The following is a 21539-nucleotide window of genomic DNA, read 5'->3' on the forward strand; positions in this document are numbered from 1 at the left end:
GTAGTGTAGATGTAGTGATGTAGACATAGTGATGTAGGTGTTGTGTAGATGTAGTGATGTAGATGTAGTGTAGGTGTAGATGTAGTGTACTGTAGGTGTAGTGTAGTGTAGATGTAGTGTAGGTGTAGTGTAGGTGTAGTGTAGTGTAGATGTAGTGGTGTAGATATAGTGATGTAGGTGTAGTGTAGTGTAGATGTAGTGTCAGTGTAGTAGTGTAGTGATGTAGTGTAGTGTAGATGTAGGGTAGGTGTAGTGTAGTATACACTGTAAAAAAAAAATCCTAAAAAAACGGTAATTTTCCGGCAGCTGGGGCGCCAAATAAATACTGTGAAATAACAGAAAATGACTTTCTCATAAAAATATGTTTATTTTCCATAATTAAAATACAGTTTGTAGTTGTAATTTTAACAAGATTTTGCCTTATTTTCAGGTTGTTTTTAACATTTAATTAGAAACATTTTCACATTTTAAAATGATTAAATTACCTAGAAAAATGGTAAATAAATGTTTTATTACAAATAATAATGCTTAAATCTACAGAAATGTGCCGTTATTAGTTGGTTTTAATGACATTATTTTATGGAAAGAGGTTGTATAATAATTTATATTCGATGTACGTAATATAACAGTATATGACACACAAAATAATGTGATTCATCTTTCAAAATGTCAAAAAACTGTTGAAAAACTAGATATTTGGTTTACAATTGCAAGAATTTACTGTTAATTTTAGATAACATCAAATGTATATTTAATTATTTTACGTTGTTTTTAAGGTTTAATTACAAACACTTTACGTTTTAAAACAATGAAATTACCCATGACGATGGTAAATGAACATTGTAATATGAATAATAATGCTTAAATTTACAGAAATGTGCTATTATTAGTTGGTTTTAATGGCATTATTTATAGCTGTATATTATTTTATATTAGATGTAATATAACAGTATACAACAATAATTTGATTAATCTTTAAAAACTTGTAAAAATGTAACTACATATTGGGTGTACAATTGCAACAATTTACTGTTTATTGTAAATTTATTTTTTGATTTCTTTTACATTGATTTCCTGAATATTTAAAGGACTTTCAACTTAAAAAAAACTATACTCACCTAATAACACCAGAATTATTTTAATACTAATATTAATATTAATTATTTTAATATATTTTAATGTCATTTTATATTATTTTTCAGCCCATCTAACCCAAAAGAGTGATTCTGTGCAACAGATGCATATACTCACCAGAAAGGGGCATCTCGTCAAACTGTGTTCCTGGACTCGTACTGGTACTGGCTCTGCTGAACTGTTGGTTGCTCTGGTTGCTTGGAGGACTGTCCAAGACATCTTGTTGGCCTTAATAAAGGACAGATAGTATTAATATTTAACCATACAGACATCACATAGCTCAATCTGGGTATATTAATACCTAACATAATTATATACTCAGTAGCCAATTGATATATTTCAAACTGTTCCTTTCTCAATATAATGCAGTACGGTACACCACCACTAACACCCACTATGAAATCAATGATGAACAAGGTATAGTGTATAGTCATCACCTTTTTGAAAACATCAACAAAAATGTAGAGAAGATTCTTTGAAGTATAATTCATAGTAGAACTGCTGTATTGGACTGCATTAATTTGAACAGGTGTACCTAATAAGTATATTTTGACTATGCACATTTTTCTAATGTGAAAGTTTATTATGTACAAATTGAAACACATACTTGTCTTTTTGAGCAGTGACAGAAGTTTCCTGGCTTCAGTTGGTCTCAGGACAGAAAGGAGGTCACTCTCTTGCAGGTAGCTCAGGTCCTCCAGGTCCTCAACTCCTAAACCTTGCAGATGCTCCAGCAAAGGCTCAGGGTCTCTCAGTTTAGGAAGACTTGATTTGATGAAAGACAGAAGTGGACTCTCTGCATCCATGGCTAGGAGGACTAGAAGGGATTAAAATATCCCTAGCATTTATAGGAATAAAATATCGCTAGCATGTTGTCAACTGAAGCTAACATTTCAATTGACAACATGCTAGCGGATTCGGTGCCTTTTGCCGACTGAGTAAACTCAGAGGCATGGTGGTAAATAAAGCTAATGCTACTCAGCTTCAGTTTGATACTTGCCTTCTACCTTCGTCCTTCCTCCAGCGTGGAGATTAGCTGCTGTTCGTTTGAATTTTATGTGGACAAAATGGGAACCGCCGCGTGGTGGTTGTTGAACTTGTTAAGCGGCACGTTCAGCGTCCCAACAGCCAATGGCATGTCATCTTCTTCTTCTGGGAACCGCGCTTTTCACGTACTCCAATGACGTCGCGTTTTTGTCATCACATTGTTCCGGTTCAGGTCCCAGTCTGTGCAGTGAGATGTTTTTTTTTTCTTTTTTTGGTGTACGTGTTTGTGCAGGGAGACGTTGCGGCAGTAGAATGTCTCCTGATTACACATGTTTTGTTCAGACATGCTGTGAAGTAATCATATATATATATATATAATCCAATAGCCTACAGTGTGACCCTGCAATGATTCATACTTTATATTACTTTTTATTCCTATAAATTATATTATATTTTCACTGTTTATCTCTGAAATTATTTTTTTTACTTTTTTTTAGAGTTTTAAAGTTGAATTTTACAGTTTATTCCATTAAATAACAGACAAATATTTGTGAAATTACGATACATTTGTGAACATATTTTAACAATAAATATATGTATTTCTAACGGGTTTTTTTGTGAAAGAACAGAAATATTGTGTGTTTTCACAGTTACAGTGTTTTCATGTTATTTTACATTTGTCATGTAAAATCACAGTCTCTTTTTGTAAATTAAATGGTCTTTTAAAAATACAGAAAAAATCTGTATAATGAACAGTAAAATTCTGTTTTATTACATTTTTTTTTACAGTGTAGTGATGAAGTGTAGTGTAGATGTAGTGATGTAGGTGTAGTGTAGGTGTAGTGATGGTGTAAATGTAGTGTAGTGTAGATGTAGTGATGTAGGTGTAGTGTAGGTGTAGTGTAGGTGTAAATGTAGTGATGGTGTAAATGTAGTGTAGTGATGGTGTAGATGTAGTGATGGTGTAAATGTAGTGATGGTGTAAATGTAGTGTAGTGTAGATGTAGTGATGGTGTAAATGTAGTGTAGTGATGGTGTAAATGTAGTGATGGTGTAAATGTAGTGTAGTGTAGATGTAGTGATGGTGTAAATTTAGTGATGGTGTAGATGTAGTGTAGGTGTAAATGTAGTGTAGTGATGGTGTAGATGTAGTGATGGCGTAAATGTAGTGATGGTGTAAATGTAGTGTAGTGTAGATGTAGTGATGGTGTAAATGTAGTGATGGTGTAAATGTAGTGATGGTGTAGATGTAGTGTAGGTGTAGTGATGTAGTATAGTGTAGTGATGTAGTGTAGTATAGTGATGTAGTGTAGTGTAGGTGTAGTGATGGTGTAAATGTAGTGTAGTGTGGTGTAGTGATGGTGTAGTGTTGGTGTAGGTGTAGTGATGGTGTAGATGTAGTGATGGTGTAGTGATGGTGTAGTGATGGTGTAGATGTAGTGATGGTGTAGTGATGGTGTAGATGTAGTGATGGTGTAGTGATGGTGTAGGTGTAGTGATGGTGTAGATGTAGTGATGGTGTAGGTGTAGTGATAGTGTAGTGATGGTGTAGTGATGGTGTAGGTGTAGTGATGGTGTAGATGTAGTGTAGGTGTAGATGTAGTGATGGTGTAGATGTAGTGATGGTGTAAATGTAGTGTAGGTGTAGATGTAGTGATGGTGTAGGTGTAGTGATGGTGTAAATGTAGTGTAGGTGTAGATGTAGTGATGGTGTAGTGATGGTGTAGATGTAGTGATGGTGTAGTGATGGTGTAGGTGTAGTGATGGTGTAAATGTAGTGTAGGTGTAGATGTAGTGATGGTGTAGTGATGGTGTAGATGTAGTGATGGTGTAGTGATGGTGTAGGTGTAGTGATGGTGTAAATGTAGTGTAGGTGTAGATGTAGTGATGGTGTAGATGTAGTGATGGTGTAGTGATGGTGTAGTGATGGTGTAAATGTAGTGATGGTGTAGATGTAGTGATGGTGTAGTGATGGTGTAGATGTAGTGATGGTGTAGTGATGGTGTAGGTGTAGTGATGGTGTAAATGTAGTGTAGGTGTAGATGTAGTGATGGTGTAGATGTAGTGATGGTGTAAATGTAGTGTAGGTGTAAATGTAGTGATGGTGTAGATGTAGTGATGGTGTAAATGTAGTGTAGGTGTAGATGTAGTGATGGTGTAGATGTAGTGTAGGTGTAAATGTAGTGTAGGTGTAGATGTAGTGATGGTGTAGATGTAGTGTAGGTGTAAATGTAGTGTAGGTGTAGATGTAGTGATGGTGTAGATGTAGTGTAGGTGTAAATGTAGTGTAGGTGTAGATGTAGTGTAGGTGTAAATGTAGTGATGGTGTAGATGTAGTGTAGGTGTAGATGTAGTGATGGTGTAGATGTGGTGATGGTGTAGTGATGGTGTAGATGTAGTGTAGGTGTAGATGTAGTGATGGTGTAGTGATGGTGTAGATGTAGTGATGGTGTAGATGTGGTGATGGTGTAGTGATGGTGTAGATGTAGTGTAGGTGATGGTGTAGTGATGGTGTAGTGATGGTGTAGATGTAGTGATGGTGTAGGTGTAGTGATGGTGTAAATGTAGTGATGGTGTAGATGTAGTGTAGGTGTAGTGATGGTGTAGTGATGGTGTAGATGTAGTGTAGGTGATGGTGTAGTGATGGTGTAGTGATTGTGTAGATGTAGTGATGGTGTAGTGATGGTGTAGTGATGGTGTAGATGTAGTGTAGGTGATGGTGTAGTGATGGTGTAGATGTGGTGATGGTGTAGTGATGGTGTAGTGATGGTGTAGTGATGGTGTAGTGTAGGTGTAGATGTAGTGATGGTGTAGTGATGGTGTAGATGTAGTGATGGTGTAGTGATGGTGTAGATGTAGTGTAGGTGATGGTGTAGTGATGGTGTAGTGATGGTGTAGATGTAGTGATGGTGTAGTGATGGTGTAAATGTAGGCCACAGCGCGGTTTGGGACGCAGCCGGAGTTCCTGCGCGCGCTCGTTCCCGGCCCGGGCTCGTCCCCCCCCTCCTCCTCATCTGAAGCAGCCGGAAGTGGGATGTGATGTGAAAACTCGCCCTGCACTTTTCCCTTTCCCCCTCTGTGTGCAGCGGAACACGGCGAGAGGAAAAGAACAAAACCGTTTCGATAAAAGCAATGGTCCTGGCTGCGACCTCGGTGAATTAGTGTGGAGTCGGATGCTGGTTTGTTGAAAAGAAAAGCGCTGTGTGGGGAAAAGTCCGGAGCTGAGGAGCAGGTAACGGGTTCGGTTCCGATCTGAGCGGACACGGACTTTCAGGGGACAAGACAAAGTTGTTCAGGCGAGATGTTGATTGTTTTTTGGCCTTTCGGTGTGATCAGGAGACGCTCTGCACTTTCCTGCAAGAGGGATTTGAGTGACTTTGACTGTGTGGAGTTGAGATAAAGGCTGATAGAAGGTTTATATCCTGTAGAGCGACTGTCATAACTGATTTTATCCAGTGACTGAAACAAAAGAATAATTAGGCTAAGCTAAAGGCTTGTGTGTGTGTGTGTGTGTGTGTGTTGTCGCGGATGTTTGTGACCGTTATTGGGCCTAACGGTTTACACACAGTCCCTTATCTTTACCTCAGAGCGACCCCATCACTTTTATTTAATTTTATTGTCATTTCGTTGTCATTAAAACAGTTTTCACATGAATCAGATCCTCGCGTCAGCATTAAACATTTCCTTCCACACTGAGACGGGCTGTGTTCTGGCGGAGTGAGTGTGTGTGTGTGTGTGTGTGTGTGAGCTGTGGTGATACAGTTAGCTCCATGCTAACCCCAAACTTATTTTCAGCCGGGCTCGCGCCACCGCACAACACGTCCTCGAGCCTTTGGTGCGCGCGCACGGGTCGCCCGGGCTGGCTGAGGTGATGCGGCAGGGAGCGCGCGCTCCGCCAGGCCTCCTCACGCGCGCGCGACGTGGATTCCGCTTTCTCACAAAATCAGCGAACATCAAATAAAATAAATACCGGTTTATGCGGTAAAATATCGTCTGAACCGAACCGGCCCGCTGTGTCTGACAAGGTCAGGATCAAGGACGCTAAAGGAGTTTGACCAAAGTCCTATAGCTCCACTCGTTTCACAGGTGGTGTGGCTGATTAAATGTGGCTCGCCAATTCATTATCACGTGTTTAAAAGTTTTTAATGTTCAAGAAACTGTTAAATGACCCAAGAACATCACTAAACGTCAATAAGTCTGTCACAGTGATTTATTTTATTTATGCATACCAAAGCTCTTCACTGCTAACAACATTTTTTTGAATGGGTGCATATTGGACGTGATTGGTCCAAAACCATAGGTGATGTCACTAATCATATGGAGGTTGATTAGTGACGTCACTACGTTTGGTGAGTTAACTGTGAGGTAGCTCTGATGCAGCACCACCCCCAAAGTTGCTGAGGAGATCTCTGATTCACAGAGAAAAATCTGACATGAGTGCTACGTTAAACGTTTGATTTCGTTTCTTATCAGCATATGTGGTGCAGCTCAGAGCTGAAGGTGTGCAGGTGTTATTATTCCTTTATAACTGTTAATGCCACTGGAGTCCATGTCGCAGTTGGAGCTGACCTGCAGCTGAAGGACCGAGGAGACAGACGAGAAACAGAGCTGTAGCTCCGTGGCTGATATTAGCAACATGACTAGCAAATCAGTGATCAAACGCTGGCAGGAACGTGAGGCATGAAGACATGGCCCACTCTGACATGGGCTACCTTTGGGGTCAAAGGTCATGTGAAGCGTTCTCAGCTCAAAGGCATTCTCATATGTGCAGTTGTGGAGCAGCTGTAATTCTGTCTCTCTTGCACACACACACACACACACACACACACACACACACACACACACACACACACACACACACGTAGAGTTACATGGCAGATTTGTGTCTCTAATTATTGTATTATAGACTGTATTTCAGCATCAAACTACAACCTGAGCCATGTTCCAACCACTTAACTGATAATCGGTAAAGGTGTGAGTATAACCGGTAGGAACAAAAGAAAAACAGTAGGTGATTAACGATAAGACATTAGCACTAGAAATGTTTTATATTGTACAACAGCTGCACTGAATGTACCAGTCGTTAGTGCTGAGCGATATGATGATATATTGATATCTTGATAAAACTATGTCACAGTACACTTTTCTGAGATATCTGAGTAACTTTTTCTAACTTTTATTTTTAAACTAGCAGTTAAACTCTGCTTAGAAACATCTGGGGTCAGGTTAATATTTTGCACTGAACATTTAAAACTGCAAATTGAATTAATTATTTTTTAAAAAAAAAGTAAAAAATGATTAGAATTTACAAAACTTGATTTGTAAAAAATCAATGTTACTCTTTGTCTGACAGTTTCTTAGCAAACCTGTACATCAGGCTATGTATCATGGTATCATGGTTTTGTCATATCGCCCCACTCCTTATGCTAATATTACTCACGCTGTGTCCCAGGATGATTTCCTGAGCTTGGTGAGTGAAACCACTGGGGTTGGAGGTCTGTAAGGTAACATGTTACGGCCTGGTGTTCCTGGGAACTGGTGGTTCTTTCACTTTCTGGTTGCAATTGCTTAAAGGCAGTGGTTATAAATACTGGAACTATTTCATGGATCATGGAGTTTCAGAATTCTTGTGAATGTGAAGTTGTAGGTTGCACTGTGGGGGAATTTTGTTCTTTTTACAGGTGGCTTCCTGGGATTTTATGATCATCATGTTCCTCAAAGAACCATACAGATCATTTTAATTGGAAGAGAGAGAGAGAGAGAGAGAGTGTGTTTAATGTGATGCTCGCTCATCCTCTGAACACTGGTGCGGTGATTTTGGGAGACTCAGCCCTGATGGGCAGTCAGTCAGAGCTTCTCTGTCTGTTCACACCTGAGAAAATTCCCATTTCTGGATGAACTTGAGTCTGCTCTGATTCATGTGTGTCCTCGACTGACTTCATCTTTTAACACCAGTTCCGTTTAAATAAACTCATGAGCCTTCCCATAAATGGAGGATGTGGTGTTTGGGCCAGCAGGCATGTTTCCCATCAATAAGTGTGAGGTTGTTGTGATGGCAGACAACTCGGGTTAGACCTGTAGAGACGTTTTTATGATTTTTATTTTAATTAATCCGTGCACATGAGAGTTATTTCTCTCTCTCTCTCTCTCTCTCTCTCTCTCTCTCTTTTTATCTCTGTTTTTAATCTCTTTGTCTCCCTTTCTCCCTCAATGTCTCACTCTCTTTGTTGTCCTTTCTTTGTCTCTTTCCCTCTCTGTCTCTGTTTTGTGTGTGCGTGTGTGTTTGTTGCGAAATCAGATTTGTGTGTATTGAAACTCCTCTAGACCCTCAGAGTGAATGTTTGGACAAGTTACAGTTCTGCACAGAGGGAGTCGTGTGTGTGTGTGTGTGTGTGTGTGTGTGTGTGTGTAGATGACAAGTTCTTGCATGTTTTAACCCTCCCTGCTGGCTGGAATTTGGGTCGCTCTGTGGAAGCTATGAGGAAGTGCTAGGCTTGTGTGTGTGTGTGTGTGTGTGTGTGTGTTATTACTATCACTGCAGATCTGCATTTAGTGTATATTTAGCTAAACTGGTTGGTATTTTTAAAGTGTTCTATGAAGTTATTGTCCTTGTTGCCCTTGTTCCAGCACACGTCACACAGTTCTCAGTGTTTTGTACATTCGAATGAGGGTTGAAGTGTGACATGAGAGCAGGGACAGGAAGCTTAACCACGTCTGACATGAGGAGAAAGATCCAGATGTGCCTGATGTAAAGGAGAAGCTTGCATGATGAGCTGGTATCTGTGACAAGATGTTCTCCACACATCCTCAGATAAAACTAGGAAGTATGAGAACACTGCAGAAAATCCCGAAGAAGAAGAAGAAGAAGAAGAAGGCTTTAATTGTCACGTACACTCAAGCACAGTGAAATTCCTCCTCCGTATTTAACCCATCTGAAGCAGTGAGCACACACATGCACACACAACTGAGCAGTGAGCTCACACACATATACCCAGAGCAGTGGACAGCTATGCTGCAGCGGCCGAGGAAGAGGAGCAGTCTTGAGTAAAGTTAAAGTTCTCTAATACTTCTCATTATGAGGTGATTATAAATGAAACAGAAGAAAATTAACATTAGCTAGCATTGGCATGTGTGAGATTGTGAGCATGGTTTAGATTCTGGAGGCCACGTGGGATTTTTCACAGAGATGAGCAATAGAGCTGGAATCTCAACACAGGCCTCAACTGGAGCCAAATATTACATAAACCTCCTCCTCCTCTTCCTGACACTCTCTCTCTCTCTCTCTCTCTCTGGACTCTTAGCACCATCCTCTGATGTTCTGAGAATGGTGTGTGTGTGAGAGTGAGAGAGAGGAAGAACAACAGCAGTGTGTGTCTTGTTTGTTGTGTAGTGTGATGGTGTGTTTATCCCTTAGTTCAGTGTCGTCCTCTCTTCTTGTATGATAATAAACACCTGTTTGTGTGTGTGTGTGTTTTAACTCGCTCACATAGCCCTCAGCAGCAGCGTAGATCATCACGTGTCAGGTTCATATTTCACACTGCGCTCGTCCTCTCCCCGTCTCCGTTAGCTTGGATGGGTTTGTTAGTGTTTATGGTCATGTGATTGGAAACCTAACAATGTGAACTTACACAGCTGTAGGAGATTAATAACATCTCTCTCTCTCTCTCTCTCTCTCTCTCTCTCTCTCTCTCTCTCTCAGCAGAGATGTAGTGTGTGTTCTGCAGTGGGAGACTCTGATGCCTCACCATGTTACTCTTCCTGCTGTTGGTCCTACATCCTAAAGCCAATGCTCAGATAGATCCAGGTAAGATATCACACACGCGCGCACACACACACACACACACACACACACACACACACACACACACACACACACACACACACACTCTTAAAGTCCCTTTGACTCCTTGTGTCTCTTTGACCCCTGTATGACCTCAGTACTGTGTCGCTACCCTCTTGGCATGGAGGATGGCAGAATCAAAAATGATGACATCACAGCCTCCAGCCAATGGTACGACACGACCGGGCCGCAGTACGCCAGGTACAGGAAACACTCACACCTCACACACACTCATACTGCCGCTGATGCCATTCCCTATTCTCTCTGTCTGTGTCACTCTCTGTCTGTTTGTCTCTCTGTCTGTCTGTGTCTCACTCTCTGTCTGTGTCTACCTCATTCTTTATCTGTCTCACGCTTCCTCTCTGTCCGTTTGTCTGTATCTGTCTCACTCTCTTACTTTCTTTCTCCCTCTGTGTGGAGAGAGGTGTGATGAGAGACGAGTGTAAGACGATATGTTGTTTTGTTCTTTGTGAGTGTGTTTCTGTTTTTAAAGATAAGATGTTGGTATTTCTTATCTTTCTTTGTAGCTTGTAAGTCTCTCTCTCTCGCTCTCTCTGTCTGTCTTTTGTTTTGTCTTTTGCCTTTTGTTTTGTGTTTTGTCTTTTCAGGGATGCTCAGTTGAATTGAAAACTTTTTTAAAGACAAAAAGTCTCCCTCTCTCTGTGTCTGTCTCTCTGTCTCTCTCTCTCAGGCTGAACAGGGAGGAGGGTGATGGCGCCTGGTGTCCTGCCGGTCAGCTACAGCCGTCTGATGTCCAGTACCTGCAGCTGGACCTTCGTCGGCTCACCTTCCTCACAGTGGTGGCCACACAGGGCCGATACGCCCGCAGCTCCGGCAACGAGTTTGCACGCAAGTACCGGCTCACCTACAGCCGAGACGGCCATCGCTGGCTCTCCTGGAGGAACCACTTCGGCGAAGAGGTGCAGAGATGAGGGCGGGGCTTATTCAATGCAACATCTCATTTTAACATCATAACACACACATAACGCACCTTATCATTAAAATGAGCTCTTCATCACCTGGCTCAGGTGTGTCTTTGAAATCTCAGTAAATACAGTATGTTGTTGGGTATAATATCTTATGGCTGAGGACTACAGTTGGCTTGCTAACTTTAGGACTGCAGTTGTCATGAACAGTTTTGCACTCAAGTTTCCATCAATGAAGAGTTTATAACATCAACGAAACTGACTTCATGTTAAAACTGTTAATGTTATAGTCATGCTGTCTGTTGTTGCCCAAATAAGGATGGGTTCCCTTTTGAGTCTGGTTCCTCTCGAGGTTTCTTCCTCATGGCGTCTGAGCGAGTTTTTCCTTGCCACCGTCGCCACAGGCTTCATCACTGGGGATAGATTAGGGATAAAATTAGCTCATGTTTGGGGTCATTCAAATTCTGTAAAACTGCTTTGCGACAATGTCTATTGTTAAAAGCGCTATACAAATAAACTTGACTTAATATTTAAACATGTGTACAATACCACATTTGAAGTATTAAACACAAATGAGGTAAGAAATTTAAAAAAATGTATGTGTGGGAAAAAATCTCCACCAATCAGACTGATGTGAGATATGTCCTGGTGGGTGTGGCCTAATATTGTAATGAGTGTGTTTGATGTACTGTGTGTAGATTATCATGGCGAATGTGAACACGTATGCGTCGGTGGGGAAAGACCTCCACCCGCCCATCATCACACGTTTCCTCCGCCTCATCCCCGTCACAGACGCCATGCACACGGTCTGTATGCGTGTCGAGCTCTTCGGCTGCCCCTGGCAAGGTACACACACACACACACACACACAGTAAGGTTAGGGCCAGAGCCTTGTTTCTGTTCATTATCCCACAGCTTCAGCTTTCTAATAAATCTAGAATTAAAAATAGAACTGTATAACTCTATACTACTGGATATGCAGGACTGAGTGTAAATCAAATGATTAGATTATTATGTCTACAGTTATATATCCTGTGATACACAGATTATCCAGAACAAACCCAAATGTATGAAAATCACTGAACATCGATTGAGAGATGATTTTATCATGATGTTTGTATCATAGCTAGCAAACAAACAGCGACTTTGGCAACTAATTCTGTAGTAATTCCAGGGTTTTATTTCATCTTTGATCAATTTATTTATACGCTAGCTTAGGTTTGTCATCCATATTTCTTAGTGTAATAACCCAACCACCTGAGCACTGATAGTGTGTATAGTGTGTGTGATGTGATGTGTTCAGTGTCTGTGTGAAGAACCCACACACACACACACAAACACACACAGACACATGCACACACATGTGAAAACCTCAGTGTAACACCAGTTCTGTTCTCCTCTCGTGTGTGTGTGTCTTTACAGATGGGTTAACGGCGTACAGCGCTCCTGAGGGCCACACCATGATGGCTCCAGGATATCCTATCACCCCTCTCAACGACTCCACCTACGACGGAGTTCAGGAGCGCAGGTACAGCCTCAGATCACACTGTACTGGAGTGTAGTGTGGTATAACTGTGGTATAACTCGGGGGTGGGGGTGGGGGTGGTCCTTCCTGTCTAACCGTCTGCTTTATTTCTTGAACAATGTAGCTGAGCTAAACTAAACACTGATCCCTCATCACTGCAGCTGAGTGTTTCCTCTCTCTCTCTCTCTCTCTCTCTCTCTCTCTCTCTCTCTCTCTCTCTCTCTCACTTACATGAGCTTCCTTTCATCACACTTCCCTTCTCCCTGTGCTTTATTTTTTTAACTTCCTCCCTAACACTTTCTCTTGCCCTTTGTCTCCTTCTCAGTTTATCTCTCGCTCTTCTAAACTTTCTTTTCCACTCTCTTGCTGCCTCCTTTTCTCTCTTTTCTCCTCTACTCACTCCATCTTTCTTTCTTTCTTTCTTTCTTTCTTTCTTTCTTTCTTTCTTTCTTTCTTTCTTTCTTTCTTTCTTTCTTTCTTGTGTGTGTACAGTAACTGCAGTACTCTCAGAGCTGCTGCTATAGAAAATCAATCAGCTCCACCTGACCAATCAGAGTCCACAGTTGTACTAAAAGAAAATATTACAGCTGTGGAACAAAGATGTATCAGTAGATCCGAGCAGTTTCTACACCTCTCTCTGTAGGAGGGTGCTGGGTGGTCTGGGTCAGCTGACAGACGGTGTGATTGGGCTGGATGATTTCTCTCAGACCCGTCAGCACATGCCCTGGCCTGGTTATTACTACGTGGGCTGGAGAAACGACTCTCTCGGACCCGGCTACATCGAGATGGAGTTTCAGTTTGACAGGCAGAGGAACTTCACCTCCATGAAGGTGAGGAGAAAAAGAATGAACTCATCACAGAAAAGGTCAGATCTCTAAATGACTCCGACTTGTCCAGTATCTCGACTTTCAGCATATTTCTCTGGGTTTTTTTTCCCTGCAGGTGCACAGCAACAACATGTTTGCACGTGGAGTTAAGGTCTTTTCATCCGTATCGTGTGTGTTTAAGCCCCGGCTCATCTCACAGTGGGAGCAGGAGCCCGTGGAGTTCTCCACAGTTCTGGACGACCGGAACCCAAGCGCTCGGTATGTCACTGTGCCTCTGGAGCGACGAACGGCCACGGCTGTCCGCTGCAGGTTCTACTTCGCCGACACCTGGATGATGTTCAGTGAGATCTCCTTCCAGTCTGGTACACACCGCTCTAAATAAACACCACCAGTTAGCTCACCCACCACTCGGCTTTGCTATTTCTCACTTTTTGCGTGTTGTTTGTTTTCACGTGAATCCTGCATCACAGCGACCAACCCGCTGCCCACCCTGAGACCTCCGGTGATGACATCACTGCCATTTGAAATGCAGAGCCAAGCACCGACTACAAATACAGCAGCTACAGGTGCACAGTGTCATGGTGAACTGCACTGATAAGCCACGCCCCTTGACACCCTCATTCCCTGTTTTAGACCCCTCAATACACAGGCGCCAAACTCTGTATGTGAAACAAACTCTGCTCTGTTGTTTGGGTATTTTACAGATGCCAGCATGGCAACGTCGAAGCCCCGCCCACCCGAAGAGAGCAGCACGTCCATTCTGATTGGCTGTCTGGTCACCATCATCCTCCTGCTGGTGGTGATCATCTTCCTCATTCTCTGGTGGCAGTATGTGTGCAAAGTCATGGAGAAGGTGTGTATTGTGTGTGTGTGTGAGAGAGAGACAGATATGTGTATATGTAGAGAGAGGGAGAGAGAGAGAAAGAGAGAGTGCGAGTGTGTTAGTGTGACTGCTGCTATAATACACATAATTACAAGGCAGGAAGGAAATGAATCAGTGAGCTGAGATTCAGAGAGAAAAACACTTGAGTTTTCTTTCCCTTTCTGTCTCTCTGTCTCCCCCTTCTCTTTCTTGCATCTCTCTCATCTTCTTTCTCACCCTCTCTCTCTTTCTCTCCCTCTCTCTGTCTCACGCTCTCTGTCTCTCTCTCTCTCTCCTTCACTCTCTCTTTCTGTCTCTCTTTCCTCTCTGTGTCTCTCACCCCCCTGTCTCTCTCTAGGGTCCGAGGCGTATCCTGGATGAGGAGGTGATGGTGCATTTGCCCTGCAGCAGTGAGTCTCCTCAGTCGCCCCCTCTGGACTCTCTGGACTCTCCATATGAGAGAGTGTTTCTGCTCGATCCACCCACACGCACTCCGGAACGCACTGAGCTTAGAGCCAAAGCCCCGGGTACACACACACACACACACACACACACACACACACACACACACACACACACACACACACATTTTCCTCAACATGGTCATACTTCCTTGTTCTCCTTTATAATTGTTTTCCTTTTTTTCCACTCCATCTGAGGCTGAATTTCTTTGTGGAAAACCTTTGGCATATTTCTTTCCATCTCTCACTTCCTCTCTTGTTATTTCAGTACTGTTTCTTCTTCCCCTGCTCTTTAACCTTTCCACTTGGTCTTCCTGTTTTCTGATCTTCACCTGACCTCTCGTTACCATGGCGATGACCCCTGTGAGGGTAAGCTGGATGCTTTGCCTGTCTTTTTCCACTCTGAGAGTTTCACTTCAGTCAGTTTGGATTTAAAACTACAGGTAGATGATTTGATTGGTTCTTTTATGGGTGGGTATTGTGCATGTGGTTAAATTTCAATGAATAAAACACTAGGGGATGGACTGTTCTGGGAAAATAATCAACAGTGGTGTGGTGTGGTGTGGTGTAGCTGGACGTGAAGCAGAGTTACTGTTACCATTCTCAATTTGATTGTTTTCCTGTAACAGCATGTCCCCAAGAGTTTTGTTCCTCTCTTACCAGAGCAATTTCCCTCTTGTTACATTTTTCTATAAATAATGTCGTACTTTTTATAAATTTATAATTACATTTAATGTATTAATGGAACATGGATGTTAGTTCAGAATTCCCCAGCACTGTTCTATTCCCACAGCGAATCACCATATCCCCCCCCCCCCCCCCCCCCCCCCACTGTAGATTGCGGTGATGGTTATGCTGAGCCGGACATTACCCAGTGCACCCATCACCAGAGTCTCCAGTCCAGTGTTCCTCACTACGCTGAGACCCTAATTGTGAAGCTGCAGGGTGTTACCGGCGGCAACACCTACGCCATCCCCGCCCTCACCGCAGACTCTCTGACACGTAAAGACATCACCGCTGCTGAATTTCCAAGGGAACGCCTCATCTTCCGTGAGAAACTGGGGGAGGGGCAGTTTGGAGAGGTGAGCATGCTGGACAGCTCTATACAGCTCCATACAGACTTAACACTATGTGTGAGTGTGGGTAACGTGCGTGTGTATGTGTGTGTGTGTGTGTGTGTGTGCAGGTGCACCTGTGTGAGGCGGAGGGTCTGGTTGAGTTTTTAGAAGAGGATGCTCCTCCGTTATTTGATGACCAGAGCTCGGTGCTGGTGGCAGTGAAGCAGCTCAGAGCCGACGCCACCACCAACGCCAGGTCTCTACACTACACAGCTGTACATCAGCTCTACTAGTGCATCTCAAAAAATTAGAATATTGTGAAAAAGTTCAATATTTTCCATCAGTTATTTAAGAAAGTGAAAATGTTATATATTATAGACTCATTACACATAAACTAAAATGTTTCAAGCATTTTTCTATTTTAATTTTAATCAGTATGGCATACAGTACAAAAACAAAAAACCCATCTCAAAGTATTAGAATATTTCATTTTGAGTTTGAGTAAAACAGTATGAACACAGTGTATCTCTCGGTCTAGTTCAGTACACACAACCACAATCATGGGGAAGACTGCTGACTTGACTGTTGTCCAGAAGATGATCACTGATGCCCTCCACAAGGAGGGTAAGCCACAAAAGGTCATTGCTGAAAAGGGTGGCTGGAAAAGGTGCACAAGCAACAGGGATGGCCGCAGTCTTGAGAGGATTGTCAAGAAAAGTTGATTCAAGAACTTGGGAGAGCTTCACAAGGAGTGGACTGAGGCTGGTGTCAGTGTATCAAGACCCATCACGAACAGACATCTTCAAGAAAGGGGATACAACTTTCACATTCCTAATATCAAGCTACTCCTGAGCCAGAGACAATGTCAGAAGTGTCTTATGTGGGCTAAGGAGAGAAAGAAATGGACTGTTGCTCAGTGGGCCAAAGTCCTCTTTTCAGATGAAAGTACATTTTGCATTTAATTTGGAAATCACAGTTCTAGAGTCTGGAGGAAGAGTGGAGAGGCACAGAATCCAAGGTGTTTGAAGCCCAGTGTGAAGTTTCCACAGTCTGTGATGATTTGGGGTGCCATGTCATCTGCTGGTGTTGGTCCACTGTATTTTATCAAATCCAAAGTCAACACAGCCATCTACCAGGAGATTTTAGAGCACTTCATGCTTCCATCTGCTGACGAGCTTTTTGGAGATGCTGATTTCCTTTTCCAGCAGGACTTAGCACCTACCCACAGTGCCAAAACTACTACCAAATGGTTTGCTGACCATGATATTACTGTGTTTGATTGGCCAGCCAACTTGCCTGACCTGAACCCCATAGAGAATCTATGGGGTATTGTCAAGAGGAAGATGAGAAACACCCGACCCAAAAATACAGATACGCTGAAGGCCGCTATCAAAGCAACCTGGGCTTCAATAACACCTCAGCAGTGCCACAGACTGATCACCTCCATGCCACACCGCATTGATACAGTAATTCATGGTAAAGGAGCCCCAACCAAGTATTGAGTGTATAAATGAACAGACTTTTCAGAAGTTGGACATTTCTGTATTGTAAATCCTTTTTTTGATTGATCTTAGGGAATATTCTAATAATCTGAGATACTGGATTTCTGATTTTCATGAGCTATAAGCCATAATCATCAAAATTAAAACAAAAAAGGCTTTAAATATTTCACTTTACATGTAGTGAATATAGAATATATGAAAGTTTACCTTTTTGAATTAAATTATGAAAATAAAGGAACTTTTTCATGGTATTCTAATTTTTTTAGATGCACTAGTATACCTGTAACTCACACCTTCACACTAATGAGTGACGTAGCAATTCTGCACACATTATGCATGACATGGCAAATCCCAGTAATTGGATCGAATGACGCCTGGGACCAGCCCAACGGTGTGTGTGGCCCGACATTTCTTCAGTTTCCTGTTAACAGCCATATAAGAAAAAACATTAAACCACGGTTTGATATTATCCCGTCTTATATGGTCTCTCGTTAGATGCATATAGAGATATTTAGGAAAAAAAATAAAGCATGGAAGGAAGTATTAGAAGTCGTTGATGTTTCAGTACACAGGTACTACAGTTAACCTAGGGATAAGGTTAGGGTGTTTTGACTCCATGTTAGTGTTTTGTCCCCCATTAGGAATGACTTCCTGAAGGAAATAAAGATCATGTCTCGCCTGAACAACTCGAACATCATCCGCCTGCTGTGTGTGTGCGTGCACTCGGACCCCCTGTGCATGGTGACGGAGTACATGGAGAACGGAGACCTCAACATGTTCCTCTCTCAGAGAGAGATCGAGAGCACGCTCACCCATGCCAACAACATCCCCTCTGTCAGGTACATCTCCTCCATCTGTCTGTCTCTGTCCATGTCTCCATCTCTCCACCACTCTGTCTCCAGTGGAAATAAAAGTGATGGAAATTGACCAGTCAGATACTAACAGGTGTGTAATGGTGACGCGTGTGGGTGTTTCTGTGTCTCACGCTGCAGTATGGCAGACCTGTTGCACATGGCCGTTCAGATTGCATCAGGGATGAAGTACCTGGCGTCTCTGAACTTTGTGCATCGAGACCTGGCCACGCGGAACTGCCTCCTGGACCGACAGCTCACCATCAAGATCTCCGACTTCGGCATGAGCAGGAACCTGTACAGCAGCGACTACTACAGAATCCAGGGCCGAGCCGTGCTGCCTATACGCTGGATGGCCTGGGAGAGCATCCTGCTGGTGCGTATGTGCATGTGTAGCTCTTTTTGGGAACCAGATGTACCCATGATGACGGGAATGCACATAGCTAGTCTGCATGAAGTTTAAAAATTTCACAGAAGAGCACTTGTTTAAAAACAAGAGATTCCCTGTTGGTTGCTGAGGTTAGGTGAAGGTATAGCATTGTTTAGTGACAGTAATATACATCTCAGTGGAAAAAACACACTAAGATAGAAACATGTTTGTGCGTGTGCGCAGGGTAAGTTCACCACAGCGAGTGACGTGTGGGCGTTTGGTGTGACTCTGTGGGAGATCTTCACTCTGTGTACGGAGCAGCCCTACAGTCTACTGACAGACGAGCAGGTCATCGAGAACAGCGGAGAGTTCTTCAGGAACCAGGGGAGACAGGTGTATACACACACACACACACACCTACACCTGCAGGTCTAACCCCTCTTAGGACACAAAAATAAAAAAACACGTCATTTATCAGCATCTCTATCTCTCTCTCAGATTTACCTATCCCCTCCCCCGCTGTGCCCCGCCCCTCTGTATGAGCTGATGATGCGTTGCTGGAGACGTGACATCAGAGACCGCCCCTCCTTCAACAGTCTGCACCAGGCCTTACGACTCCACTCTCCCCGCTCCTGAGTGGCATACGCTCCAGCCAATCAGCTCTGGCCATGAGCCCGACCCAACCAATCAGCTCTGAGTGTGAGCCTGCAGTCTTTCCCCTGATGAGAACCAGAAACTGGACAGGCTTGATGTAGCGGTGTGGAAGAGAAACGACGATGATGATGTCATCTTGATACACTCTTTTCTGGGTTTCAGTCCTGCATCGCGTGTTAGCACGGTTCTGTGCTAATCATAAATTAGCATGTTGGCATCAGAGAGCGGTGCAGAGGTCTGTTGGGACTCGGGGGTGTGGCTCCAGTCCATAGACACTTGAGATGTTTTTTAATTTGAATAGTTATTTTCATTTCCTGTCCTTGTGATATGTTGTGTCTCTGAGCCTACTGTATGCTCACGGCCTTAAAGGCACGGTTCAGCCCAGAATGAAAATGTACACAAGGTGTTTTTGAACTCTGATAAAGCTGATTTAGTGAGTGTGTGAGGATTTCGGTGTGCAGTGCTAAACTGGCGGCTTTAGGCTTCCATCACTCATGAGCTACATGAGCCTTAAGCTCCGTGTGCTGGCTCATCAGGGGGAATGTGTACATTTCATTTTCTGCTGAAATGTTCCTTTAAGGAGCCAACTGGAGGAGTGTGTGTGTGTGTGTGTGTGTGTGTGTGTGTGTGTGTGTGTGTGTGTGTGTGTGTGTGTGTGTGTGTGAGCCCTGTGGTCCCTCATCGCTCAGCACTACTGCCTGTGTGTGTGTGTGTGTGTGTGTGTGTGTGTGTGTGTGTTCACTCCCTCCCCACACTGGAGTTATGAATGAATCCTGACTATAATGTGGATCTTTTTTTTTTTTTAAATGTTTGTAGTTTTCTGTATATGAATGTTCTACAGGTTCATTTGAGAGAGCAGAACTACTGTCATAGCTAAACGACTGGAGCGCTTTCCTGAGAGACACTCTGACTGTGTTGTATGCTGGGGGTGCCAAAACTTTTACCAAGACTTCAGCAGTCCTCAGAGTTGTGTACTGATATGTTTCCAATATTATAGACTTAAAAGTGCATAGCACACCGACAACTTCCTAACACAGCACAAGCACCTCCAGTGGTGCATTATGGGTAAGGGCGTGAGCTACCCATATATGTAAATGTCATTTGGAACGTTGCGTGTTAATATTCCGACGCTCCTGAACATCCTGATCAGCTCTGATAGATCTCTAGGACTTTGTGTAAGGCAAACATGAACCCAAACACAAGAAAGAGTACCTGAAGTGTGGAGAACCGGAGTACCCCAGACTGGACCTCTCTGGCTCTTTGCTGAAGGCACATGACTCTGAAGAGCACGTCTCCCTTCTCTCGTCACTAATATTATAATGAGCTTTATTCTGTGGTGCTTACGCTTTCATCAAGCGTTCCTGTGTGCATGAGGTCTCGTTCACTCGGTCTCTCCACTTCCTGTGTGGTTCGGCTCTCGGGAGGGGATTTGAAGTGGATCTCCTGTGTGTGTGTGTGTGTGATCTCTGTTATAAATAGAGTGTGTATGGTTGGGGCGTGTACATAAGCAGAACAGATGTGTGTAATATATACGGGGTGAAGGAGGACATGTTGTGGCATAGCGTTTCTCTCAGAGCTTTTCTTCTGCTCCTGTTTTCTTCTTTCTCATTAAATATCCAATCTGACTCCACCGTAGTGTCCTGCACTCATATTCTGTTTTACTAATTTTAAAGTATCTTTCTAAAAGTTTTCTGTAAGGAGACGTTTATGTGACACTTATAGAAGGAGTCCCCAGTGTCAGCCTGAGAAAGCACTGTCTCGGGGCTAGCGGGTTTGGATGATAAGTTCAGGAGATATTTCTGCAACACAGTAATGTCAAAGCTGTTATTTCTTCACATTCTGTTGATAATTTTGGTTAATTTTTGATTATTTAAACTAAAGTCCTTACATGTAGCACCTTTAACCTAGCCTAAAGAAGGGGCCAGGGACGGAACATTATTGGCCCCTGAGAGGAGGAATATCACCATGTGTGCAGCTGTTAGCCAGCAAGGCGGCCTCCTCCATCACCATGCCACGTACGCTTGGTCCCTTCACCACCGCCTGGCACACTACAGGGAATCCTCATTCCACTGGATCAGAGCAACAGCGTGAATTTCCACTGGGCTGCTCTGGTCCACACCTGCTTCATCAAACAGCCACAGGTTATTGTTCTATACTCCACATTCCGAAACCCAAATGAAGAGCTTTATTAATTGATTTATTTTGGCATGGTAATGGAAGGTGTTTGATCTCCATCCTCTCGCTACTGAAAATGCAGAAGGTGTAAACCTGATGAGATCTTTATATCAGTGTGTTTTACCGAGCAGCACTTCAGTGTGGTGTTGGTTCGTAGAAAGATTTCTTATGATGGTGTGTGTTTGTCATTTTGATGCAAAAACACATCCTGGATAGAGAGAACGGTTTTGAATGCAGTTGTTTACTTCTGATAGATTTCTAGAGTTTAGCATTTTGTGTTTTGAGAAAATGAGCCAAAGATTCAGAAAACGCACGAACTGAACAATTCTTCAAATAAACGACATTTGATCATAAATGACTCACTGAA

General features: G+C 43.0%; 1 protein-coding gene across 4 annotated transcripts; it reads left to right on the top strand.

Annotated features, from left to right (window-relative positions):
- The first annotated feature begins 5145 nt into the window (after nucleotides 1-5145).
- On the top strand, nucleotides 5146-20627 carry ddr2l (discoidin domain receptor family, member 2, like). 4 transcript variants are annotated; one of them, XM_060907765.1, is made up of 17 exons: nucleotides 5146-5417; nucleotides 9824-9925; nucleotides 10060-10162; nucleotides 10653-10881; nucleotides 11586-11733; nucleotides 12310-12415; nucleotides 13056-13242; nucleotides 13355-13601; nucleotides 13710-13820; nucleotides 13944-14092; nucleotides 14460-14628; nucleotides 15400-15644; nucleotides 15749-15876; nucleotides 17764-17961; nucleotides 18115-18349; nucleotides 18587-18736; nucleotides 18842-20627. In XM_060907765.1, the coding sequence occupies exons 2-17, from the start codon at nucleotides 9868-9870 to the stop codon at nucleotides 18977-18979; spliced, it is 2601 nt and encodes an 866-aa protein (XP_060763748.1). In that variant the 5' UTR covers nucleotides 5146-5417; nucleotides 9824-9867; the 3' UTR covers nucleotides 18980-20627. The 4 variants fall into 4 exon arrangements, with proteins under 4 accessions (XP_060763748.1, XP_060763747.1, XP_060763746.1 ...); XM_060907764.1 differs by having other exon boundaries at nucleotides 5146-5353; nucleotides 9821-9925; XM_060907763.1 differs by having other exon boundaries at nucleotides 5146-5353.
- The last annotated feature ends 912 nt before the right edge of the window (nucleotides 20628-21539 follow it).

This window comes from Neoarius graeffei, chromosome 24, assembly GCF_027579695.1.
Source record: "Neoarius graeffei isolate fNeoGra1 chromosome 24, fNeoGra1.pri, whole genome shotgun sequence".
NCBI lineage: Eukaryota > Metazoa > Chordata > Actinopteri > Siluriformes > Ariidae > Neoarius > Neoarius graeffei.

Coding starts and splice junctions, on each gene's coding strand:
- ddr2l (XM_060907765.1), top strand. CDS start 9,868: ATGTTACTCTTCCTGCTGTTGGTCCTACATCCTAAAGCCAATGCTCAG. Junction 10,163..10,652: donor ACCGGGCCGCAGTACGCCAG/GTACAGGAAACA, acceptor TCTCTCTCTCAG/GCTGAACAGGGAGGAGGGTG. Junction 13,821..13,943: donor TACAGGTGCACAGTGTCATG/GTGAACTGCACT, acceptor GGTATTTTACAG/ATGCCAGCATGGCAACGTCG.